We start from the raw sequence: 11580 nt of genomic DNA, 5'->3' as shown, positions 1-11580 counted from the left end.
TTAAGTAAAAAAATCTGCCAATGGAACAAGTGAAAATTGTCTACTTTTAAGATTTACTGTCTTGAAACAAGTTCCTTTAGCTTACTGAAATGTTGCCCTTTAGCTGATTCTGTCTTATTTTAAGTGTAATGAGATGATTTTGACTAGAAATAAGACAAATACTCTTGGTAAGATTTTGAGTTTTTGCAGTGTTTAAGACAAAAACAAAACAAAACAACAACATCAACAAAAACTTGCCATAATGTCGTTGTACAATGACAATAAAGAGCTGTTCTGTCAGTTTTCCCCTCAAACATGGACACGTGTTTTAGTATTTTGATGGTGGAATATTTTCTAATCCATGTGTGGGATGAAAATGTCCCATAATTGCATGGGTCCTGTAAAATGAAAGATGTACTAGGTGTTATAAATGTCAGATTTGCATTCTTGATCAATAACAAGGGCATCAAATAATTATCTAATGCATTTTCCTTACAAACGTGGCGCCATTTAGGGGGACATAAAAAGGCTTTCCAATAGTATACGATTTATTGCCAAGTAGCAAATAAACAAATGACCACAAGACACATTTCCTTGTGTTTTGTATGTAATATGTTGTCTTATAAAGGAATCTTATGTAGGGGGAGAGCTGTGTGTCATGACTAATAGTTTACAATGAAGTATATGGTATAGATGACAAAAGGAACCATTGTGGTGAAGTGATTCGAACTTTCTGTTAAATTACGCCAGTTCAAAGTCAAACAGAGAGAAAAGAGCAGGATAGAACTCACAGAGCAAGTCATATAAGAAGAAGGGGAGTGAGGAGGTGATGATGCATATGGCCAAATGAGTATAAAAGAGGGCTCTTAGAAACATTCAGGGTTCTCCCTCTAGTTCTGATCAAAGATCAAAGATCTGAACAGTTTGAAATTATTAGATTAGAAATCCGAATGAGCTCAAAGTAGATTAACTTGAAAAGTATAATTTAAGTGATTTGATTCTATTTGATTCTGATTTGATTTTGAAAATGAGAAAAAACATAATTAAGATAAATCTTTCAAAATTGTTGAATTTTTAAAAAGTTCTCTTTTTTAACTTCGTTGTAGACATATGAATCCCTCTTTGTCCACCAGGGGGAGCTGCAATATCATTAATTCCCCCAGTCTAATTTTATAAAAGAAGACTTTAATTCAACACGTTTATATACAGTTTATTTACATCAGACAACCATCACACGTCACTGAAACCTTCACAGCAAGTGCCTGAAAACCGCCAGTTTGTTATTCAGAGTATCAACAGAGGTAGACAGGAGTTTTGTATTTAGAAAATAATAATAATAATAATAACATAAATGCACAAAACTCTACATAGGGTTCATATAAACACTATTTACAAATCCATTCTTTCTTTAGAAAAAAAAACAAACAAACTATCAAACATAACAACCCCAGAGGACAAAAGTAAAAGTAACCCGAGTGCTTAAAATACCCCTGGCTGGTGTCTGTGCTGCACTTAAAACAGCCTGAGGTCAAGTAGCTATTTTTAACATTTAAGAAAAAATGATATGATGTCATTAAATATTGGCTGCACTATGGATCTATATACTTTTAATTATTATTACCTGAAATGCAGCATTTGTAAACTGCCTACAACAAGTTCATCCTCTTCCACGAGGCTTGAGGAAGCAGAGTTCACTTTGAAGGCTGAAGTACTCAAAACGTTCAGGTCTGTCAGCCAGCAGCACGGAGGCTCCTGGGGTCGGCCCCCTACTGTGAAACCCACGTTTCACTGCTGTGGTCAGAGGCTGTCGATACCCCAGAGCACTGCCAGGACTCTGTGTTTGTGGGTAAAACGTTCATACTGCTCAGGACCTCCTGTGCCGACTTTCCCAGCATGCCCTGCATGTCACAGACGAAGCGGTAGACGTAGCGCTTGCCCGCCGTCTTATGGATGATGTTTTTGTGGTAGTAGTAACGCAAGCCACGGCTCAGCTTCTCGTAGTTCATCTTTGGTTTGTTCTTGCACTGACCCCATCGCTTCGCCACCTGTGGGATCACCAGCAAACACATGCTCAGAAAAATACAATAGAAATGAATAATGTAATTAAGTAAATGTACTAATAAAAAAATCTGTTAAAGTTTATAATAAGTAAGATGATTTATTTAAGTGCTTCTAAAAACAGAAGAATCCAAGTGTTTATTCAATTGCGTTAAATATTTGTGTAAAGCAGTAATATGAGCAGATTCTGTCTTCTATGATTTATTCCGACATAAATGAATCTTAACACCTTTCAGTAAAGCTGTGCAATGCTCGTTTCTGCCCCCTGTCAATCTGGCTCTATAAGTACCAGGATGAGCAGTATCAGCACTGCAGGTAATATGAACAGGGGCCCCCATCCAGTCATTGCTCAGTTAAAATGTACAAAGTTTCAACACCAGCGGTTCCATTTTTAAGAAAACAAGTGATTCCCAACTCGACTTTCTAAAATGTGATCAACGTTTCCCTCCAAAGTACAAAGACACACTCAAATGGAAAGTTTTGTGAAGTAGCTAAGAAATAACCTTTTATCGGTTCCATGTAGTGCTCAACAGTGGCTTTGTCTAAAACAGGATTCTTACCTCTGTGGGGTCAGACATCTTGAACTCCCATCCGTCTCCAGTCCAGGAGATGAAAGTGCGGCAGGCAGAGTCCAGCAGAAGCTCCAGTAAAAACTGCCACAGCTGGATTGGACCGGAACCTGAATGAAGAGTTTGTGGACAATTTAATGAGGTCAAAGTAAGTAGCTGGCGCTGTAATGATTTATCTGTGCGTCACATTATACAAAGAGAAAAAGAAGCAAACTCTAACCTGGATAAGCCGACATTCCTGTCATCTGCCCCTCCCTGTCCAGCCTGTGTGGAGGGGCGTTTTTTCGTTTCACCACACGGGGGCAGTACTGCTCTGAGGACTGGAGGCCGGGGTTTGAGGGACATGAGGCCATAGATGGGTGTGATGGAGGGGCAGCGAAGTTGGGGGACTGATATTCAGACCAAAAGCACGAGGACTGTCTCTGTGCATCTGAGTAGCTCTGATCTGTTTCGCCTGCACCAAACAGAAGAATCACACGCTTAACTACAAAAATCAGGTCACTGGAAAAGTGTTTGGTTTGAACCCACGAGTGAAATGTCTTACTTTGTACTGAGTTTGATCCCGTTCCTGTGAGGAAGGGGCTGTGGCTGCCTTCCACGGCAGGGCTGAACTGTCCGGTCTGGGACACCAAGTTCTGGTATGTCTGAGGAGACTCCTGGTATCCAGTTTGTGACTGGTCCACTGCCAGTCCATCTGTGCACCAGAAGGAGAGAGTTAGTCACAAACACAATTCCCTTAAAGACAACTTAAAATGAGGTCAGTGTATGCACAAATAAGCCCTGTAAGCTCGGGCTTTACTCTGCTCTGGAAGCTCAGTTTCAGAAGATTTTTTCTACTCACGGCTCTGTGTGATGTCACAGAGAGGGGATACACAAATATCTGTTTTTAAAAAGTAGCGACTCAAAAAGCAACACTCTGGTGTTCCCGAATAAAACATATGAACACTATAGGTCTCCTTCAGAGTTATTTTACATGTAGCATCAGTGAATGTGAGAACCTCACCTTGTGGATACGAGGCCCACCAGTTGAACTCCTGGTATACATCCAGGCTGAAGAGGGCAGCGTCACTTACTGAGGGTAAAAGAGCAAAAATACAAGATAAGTCAAAAACACTTGACTTTAATAAGCAAGCAAAGTATACCAAAACACGTTTTTCTTTTTACCTTTGGTGTCATAAGGATGGGAAGCTTTTGGCGGCTCCGGGTAGCTGCTGTCTGCCGCGTACTGCTGCTGCTGCTGTCCGGGCGCTTTACTGTCTAACAGAAAAGACAGGTCTTCACCAGGGTAGTCTGGAGGTTCAACAATAATACAGACAGATGGAGTCAGTGAAGGATGGTGAAGACTGGATGGAAGCACAGCTCTTTTTAAAGCACCAGACCGATACAGGATTACCTGTTTAATCGTGTAAACCTTAAACTAATTCATTTCACAGCAGTTTTTTTGCAGCACAGGATGACACTGTTCTTTGTGTCTAGGGGGCATCTTATACATCATATCTGTATAAGATTTGCTATAATGAGCACACAATGAGGATAAACCTATGTAATATTAGGCTACGTAATTAAAACTACACTTTTTAATTTAGTAAAGGGTTGAAATACTTTTTTGTAACTTTGTAAAACAAAGTTTTTCTTGTCAAACTCACTGTACTTAGATCTGTGTAAGCAGGGCCTATTTGCAAAACGCTTAATTCCTGATAGACTAAGGTGCTCCGTGACTTTATGTTCTTTTGCAAATGTTTAAATTATGTTTGTTTTTAAGGTGGATTTTTTTTTCTTATGACTTAAGCTGATTTTATGATTATATTAAGACAAACAAATACAAAACATGAACTTAAAATCTGCTATGAATGTATAGTTCGCTGTAAATATGAAAGACTATGCTAAAATGCTGGTGTGGTGCTTTAAGAAGGAGGTTAATCAAAGCTCAGGTCTGCAGAAAAACTCATGGAGAGAAGAATTGTGGGGGAAATCTATAAGTTAGACTTTACAGTTGGGCTGAAATCTTGACGGGACATGAGAAAAAAAGAAAAAAATGCCCCCCAGGTTTTTTCAGTTCTATAGATGGAGGCAGCTTGGAGGAAACAAGGCAGGGAGGGGGAGGAAACGCCAGCGGAGGGAGTGTGACAGAGTAGTGATGGAGGGATGGGGAGTGGGGGGCGAGGGCTCTAAATCTGTTGGAGGAGGAAGTCTGGAGGAAAGGATTAGGAAAGACAGAGAGGGGAGTGCAACACAGAGACCGTCTTTAACCTGACCACCCTTCGTCTCTCTGTCTTTGCAGATCTCAGCCCATTCAGACTATTTCACACACACATAATCACAGGCGTGTCAAGGACTCGCAGAGAAAGCTCTGACAGATGTGATGACACTGTCTGCGAACATGTTTCCTCTGTCCTTCAGCTGCTCGGCTTCAGAGGAAACAGATCGCACAAACATTAAAAAAAAAAAACCCTGTGTCTGATGTGTCTGAGAGTTTCAGCCCCGTGCAGCAGGATCAGCAGGAAAGTCACGATGAAGCAACATCAGAGGGATCCTCTAAACTCACCATAAGATGCAGAGTCGAAACCAGCTGGCACTTCCTGCGTCCTGAAGTCTTCTGTGTAGTAACCGCTCTGGCAAACCTCCATCTGCGGTCATATGATTACAACTTTTTGTCATCACTGGGAATGAATTCAAACTTACAAACGCAGTTTAGAATCACACGAGTGGGGCTATAACGTTTCCCACTGGTGTTTATCTCGATGAATAATTAGGGAATAAATAAATTTTTAAAAAGTCGGAAAAGCAAAGAATCCTGCAGTTTTCTGTCAGCTGACGTCCATCCTTACAGCACAGTTCACGCTTTAAACTGGTCGTTGTGGATGAATGACACTTGCTGCTCATTTTGTGTCGTGTTAAAATATATTTTAGTTTAAATGACCGAGCCTACCTTTACTTTGGAGTCGGCGTTTCTGTCTCCTGCTTTGGTCGAAGTGTCCCAGTACATGTGGCTCTTTCACAGCTTCTCTTTCACACTTGTACCGGCTGCAGCAGCGTGGAGTGGTCACTCTGCGGTCGGCCACGTCCCGTTATAAGCTCAGCGAAAAGAAGTGGGCGGGGCACGCGGTGCGTCGTGACCTGCTGCACTGAGGTTTGTTTAACACCCCCACCCCGACCCCCTTTCCCTCCCCCCTCAGCAACAAGTCAATCAAACTTTCATTCATAAAAGCGTCTCAGGTAACAGACACGCGAATGTAGCTTATTCCAAAAAGAACAATTTATTTATTAACTACACAGAACTTCAAGATTTACAAGTTCTCATCTGGACAAACGGGGGGGGGGGGGGGTAAGATAACACGCTGAAACTATAGTATTCATAAAGACCAACATTTGGAATTCAAAAATAGTCCATTATTGACGTTAAAGTACAGAAGTCAATTTTCTTTCTTTCCATGCCACTTGGACTGAGAACATACACAGACACTGACAATGTTACCATCGTTCTTATTCCCTTTGTTATCAGTAAACTTGTTCCTCTTACACTGCACCCATATTTAAGTCTTTTCTTAAAACTGACTGTTTTCTTCTTTTTTGGAGGGAAAATGGTCACTGCAGATGAAAAAGTGAGGGAGGAATTTTGTGACATGGTTTAGAATAAGGACAAAGAAAAAAGGTGTCTTCAACACGAGCATGCAGACATGGTCACATTTAAAGGTCGTCCATCAGGACATTTTGACACATTTCCCTGCAGTATGGACACTTTGGTACCTTTGCATCGATTTGTGGGAGAAAAGTTTCATACAGAGGAGTTCAGCATTTAAATGGTGATGCTCCTGAGTACAATTTCATTTAATTATTCCAAACTATTCTCATTTATTATTAGCCGTGCTGAGTCAACACACATTCAGACATGTTTTCCTGTTTTTCTTTTGTGTTTGTCTGGCTCCAGACTGAGTGCAATGAGTTGATTCAATTCCCTTTGATATTAGGCTTTTGTTAGCCTGCTTAAACGTGCTGGGGGCACCTCTCTGTATCAGAGAACTTTTACACACAAAAGTTCTCCAGTTCTTTTAAAGCTCAGGTGAGTTTTACTTTTGAACTTTCCATACATTTGAAACTTGTTGCAGTCTGTTATGATTTTCAGGACTCGTGAACATCTCATTTCTGTTACTGACTAAAATTAAGGAATACAGACAAACATTAACTTAGAGATTTGTTTGAAGCGGCCCCACAACGTTGGGTTTTCAGATTTTTTATTGTAGGACTTCCTTTTCCTTTTTCCTTACGGCTCCTACATGACTCAGATTAAACCTCTATGTGTGTCAGAGGGAAAATTACTTTTACCACAAAAGACTCAGTGGTTTTATGAATTCAGAATTCATATCTCTGTGTGTGTGTGTTTGTGTGTTTGTGTGTCGGGGGGGGAATCACTCCAGTCAGAGCTATTCCCTGTTATGTGATGGGAGCTTTTCAGTCCAATCCTCCTCTTAAATGCAGGTGGCTGTGAAAGTGTGTGAAAATAGTCAGTAACACGATGTTAAGCATCTTTTTGTCACACAAAGGTGGAAACACACACACACACACACACTGTTTATTTTTATCCTAATTATTCTACAATAAAGGGGTACAGTCAGCACTAAACGTACATTTATGCAGAGCTAGAGAACAAAGCAGATGCCTAAAGGGTAAACATTTGGATACATAAAAATGGACAAATTAATGGCGATTATAAAGGCACAGAATAATAAATGTCATACTTACCACACTTTAGCCTAAAGTCATAACTCTACCACACAACTCATCACACTGCAGCTATTAAACAGTTCATTCATGTCACTGCCAGTGAAGTGATTTGTAGGAATAAAATACATTAAAACAACAAGAGCTGGATTTGTGAGTCAATTAAATGATTAGTCGTTTGACAAATTAATAGCCAACACATCTAATAGTTGGCTCATTACTGAAGTCAAACTTTTTTATGATAGAAACATGTTTTTTTTGGACTGTTGGTCAGATAAAAGAAGACATTTGAAGATGAGATAAGGATTTTTTGTTCAGTTTGACTAAAAATAATGTGTCAATTATTTAATTAGTTCCCTGAAAACGTTTAAGTGAGAGATTTCTATCTTGTCTTTCTGTGAGTAAAAACAAAGACAACCTTTCATACAGATCATACAAATAGGATGATTTAAAAGCTAACTGAGAAAAAGTCAAAGTCACAGCACTTTCTCTTAATATCCTTGGTTTTTGGATATTTAGTCAAAACAAAACAACTAAAAGACTAAAACGTGAAATTAGTCAATTAATCAGTTAGCAGACTGAGAAAAATTAATAAGAAAGAATTCAGAGTAAAGACTGAATCGACTGTTTTTCCTTTCATGTCTGTGGATTTTTGACATTTTTAGCTTTTATCAAATTTAGTAAGAATATTTCTCCAGAGTGAGGCCCCTAAATTAGTCAAATATGATTAGCTGTAAAACAAAAATAGTCAATTTTGTCATGGACAATTATGATAATCAATTAATAATTCAAGTGATGTAAGTCATTGTTTTTTCCACTGAAAGTTGGACAAAAAAGAGACATCTGAATATCAAACTTAGTATTTCTTACTACTCTGAGTTCTTTTAGGCCACAGGCCGAACAATCGGTCAATGAAACAATGAATGAACAAAGAAAAAATCTGATTATTAATTAACGGTTCTCTCACTTTTTTCTTTCATTCCGTGGTTTACTCTTAGTCGTACCTGTGTTTATCTGTACGGTCTGGTATGTTACACAAAATAAAATACCACTTTTCTTTTTACCATTTTGATATTTAGAGGCACCAAAGATTGACCCTGACGAAAATAAGACATTAACTAATGTACCACCCATAAAACACGATTTTCAGTACAATAAAAATGACAAATTCTTCGCTTGCTAAACATAATCAATAGTTCCACATACACAGCTGCAGGTTTTATAGCAGATGGGTGGCCTTGTAGAGTGTATTTTTATCGCGTCACTGAATGGCTTTAACATATTTCAGAGCTGCGGTCACTGATTGTCTGACCAAATAACTGAGCCATAGTTTGGGTGGGGTTGAAGTGGAGCCTTTTGAAATCAGAGCTTTTGCCAGTCGTTTTTTTTTTTTTAATGAGGTGGGAGGAAGAAAAAAATCTCAGTATCTTTAGCAACCATTCGACAAAACAATGGCCCGTAAAAAACACACAAGCAGCCGCTGAAGAAAGTCTGAAATCACGGCGTGAGTGGCTGCAGCAGATAAGGCCGAGCCCAGAGGCTTGTATAAACAAACATCTCTGCTATTCAGCTCGGACACACACACACACACACACACACACACACACACACCGCGCCGACTCCATCTGGAAAAGTGCAGCCGGCTGAAATCGTGCGTGGAGACGGGAGTCGTGATTGGGAGCCCCACCCCAACACAAGGACACAACCGGGATAAAGTTACACAACAGACCAAGTGATTAACAACCGTCTGCAGCAAACTGTCAGCTCAGGAATCCACCGGGAATAATCACACACACAGACAGCCTGCGAAAGTAAACTGTCAGCGACGGCACCAGAACGCCCCAGAAATGAAATTCATCAGAGTTTTACTGGAAATCATGAAGGCACGGGAATGAAACTGGCAGGGAGAAATCATTTAGACCAGAAACATCAAACGAGATTTAATCCACGGCGCACGAAAAAGTTCAAATTGATCATTTAAGTGGGGCGGAACAGTAAAACACTTTGAAATAACCTACATTTATTTGGATGTAAAGAGGTCTATTATGATGACATCCACGGAGCAGATGATCAACAGCCTGAGACACAGTTCATTAATATTGCACGTGCTTTGTTATTTACAGTGAAGCCGAAAAAACCAAACAGAAAGGCCTCACGTGCATCGTTTCTGCTATTAAACAGCTATATGATCATTTATTGAGGTCTAAGAAAACTTTCAGTATATCTTCATGTCTGTGTTGTAATGCTGACCTCATCAGAAATATCAGAACATTTAATGTAAAAAAAAGATCACCATAATTACGTCACTGCTGTTTTCATTCACGTGTAAAGCAAAGTATGGGCCGGTTTGGATCTTTGGAGGATCTTTTCTCAGGCCTGGGCCGCATGTTTGACAACCATGATTTAATACGTCAGCATAATGTTAACGCAAAGGTTTAGCTCAGATGTTGAGAGCCATTTTTTATATTTCACTTTCACGCCTTTACAGCAAGACTGCTACGTATCAGACTGTCACTTCACAGATCAAAATAAAATCAAGATAACTATATTATTTTAAAAAAAAAATATAAAAATTGTTTGTGTTTATTGTGTCGTCTAAAAGAAAAAAAATGCTGTGTTTTTTTACTATCATATAGGCATTATTAAGAAAATATTAATATTTGATTTTTGAATATCCTGGTTATCATAAGTTCTCAGTGTTATGTATCGTAGACATTTATAAAGACAACATTTATTAAAAAAAACACACACACACACACACACACACACACACACACACACACACACATTTAGATCATTTAGTTCTTAAAGCAGCAGAAACATGAATTTCATCTTGTTAAATATAATCGTGTTTTGCGAGTATTTACTAACCTACAGTTACGTCATGCGGTTATGTTGGGCTTTGGATTGCACAGTACTTTTTAAATTGTGATTGCTGAGTAGTTTTACCCGCTCTTATCCGTTTATCTTTACAGCCAGTTTATTTTTTGTGCTGCTGTAACACCTAATCCTCCCAGCAGGGCATCAATAAAGTGTTATCTTATCTCACCTTTAGTCTGCTGGTAAGTTTTTCAGTTTTACTTTAAAAACTTTCTTTGGTGATTTGTGACTGTTACTGTGTGGTGAAAACATATTTTCCCCAGAAGCCCCGAAGAATAAAAGTAGATTAATTAAAAATATATCTTTTATTTTTCATAAAAATCCAAAAAGTTCCTCAGTTAACGAGCCAAGGGCCACATTTTCTCGGGCATTTTCTGCAGCAGCCCTGAATAAAACAGGAACCTCTTATTAAGAGGGGCTGTAAATTTTATGAACTGCACCATGCTGATGCACTCTGTCAAAGCTCTAACTGCCACCACGAACAGCTCTTTTTTTCCACTGAATGTAGATCTTCTAAAGGTCAGACAAGTTTTTCAAAACGTTACGATCTTTATGAACATTCAGGAAGTTAAAGATTTTTTTTTAAAGTGGCAACAAGAACACAAACAGGGTTTTTTGTGATATAATCTTTCCTTCTTGTTATACTGTAACTAAGTGGGGTGGTGAGTGGGGGGCTGCAGTACTTCTTATTGGAAAACTTACTCTTAACATCAGGCAGATGTGTCTAAATCTTCTCTTTATGGTAGCATGACTTCACTGCAGCTCAGGAGGGAAACAAGACAGCCATCTGCTGCATGATGCAAATTGTGGAAGTCTCATTTAAGCTGCAGGTGGACTTTTGAATACATTAGTGTTCATGTGGGCACCTATGCAGCAATTTCAAAACGCTTAAAAAAAACAAAAACAAACAAAACAGAGAGGCCTGTGCCCCAAATCCAAGACTCAATACTAACATCTGCCACCAAAATGAGACAAGAGCTTTTTAACATAATGGCCCTTAATCTACCACAGGTTCATAATATATGTGCAAGGTTAATATCCCATAACTGTCAAGGGTTTGAACTTCAAATATAATCAGGTGGGAGTCTAACAGGAAGTTTAGAATTTTTAAAAAAAACTGCTGCTCACTGCAATCCCAAACCAAATGAAATAATTGAAGAGCTCAATCACCTACAACACCGAGCTACTGCTAGAAATATACCTTCAATGTTAACTTTACTGGTAAAAGAAAAATAGGAGAGAGAAGAGGAGGCTCGGAGACAGTTGAGTCTAAAAATACAGATTTATGACTGGTAGGTGCTTCCCTGTTGGTGAAGTAATGGTGAATTATTTAGCTTCTCCACAGGCATGAAAAAGGCCAGTTTTACTTTTGCTT

General features: G+C 39.1%; 1 protein-coding gene across 2 annotated transcripts; it reads right to left on the bottom strand.

Moving 5' to 3' along the window:
* Window positions 1–1144: 1144 nt before the first annotated feature.
* Window positions 1145–5678, bottom strand: etsrp (ETS1-related protein). 2 transcript variants are annotated; one of them, XM_013274986.3, is made up of 8 exons: window positions 5536–5678; window positions 5152–5233; window positions 3771–3896; window positions 3610–3678; window positions 3151–3300; window positions 2827–3060; window positions 2598–2716; window positions 1145–2024 (listed from the first exon to the last, which is right to left on the bottom strand). In XM_013274986.3, exons 1-8 carry the CDS (start codon window positions 5590–5592, stop codon window positions 1746–1748), a joined length of 1116 nt encoding a protein of 371 aa, XP_013130440.1. In that variant the 5' UTR covers window positions 5593–5678; the 3' UTR covers window positions 1145–1745. The 2 variants fall into 2 exon arrangements, with proteins under 2 accessions (XP_013130440.1, XP_003451302.1); XM_003451254.5 differs by having other exon boundaries at window positions 3771–3863.
* Between the last annotated feature and the right edge of the window lie 5902 nt (window positions 5679–11580).

This window comes from Oreochromis niloticus, linkage group LG11, assembly GCF_001858045.2.
Source record: "Oreochromis niloticus isolate F11D_XX linkage group LG11, O_niloticus_UMD_NMBU, whole genome shotgun sequence".
Taxonomy (NCBI): Eukaryota; Metazoa; Chordata; class Actinopteri; order Cichliformes; family Cichlidae; genus Oreochromis; species Oreochromis niloticus.
This window is presented reverse-complemented; position numbering and strand designations above follow the sequence as displayed.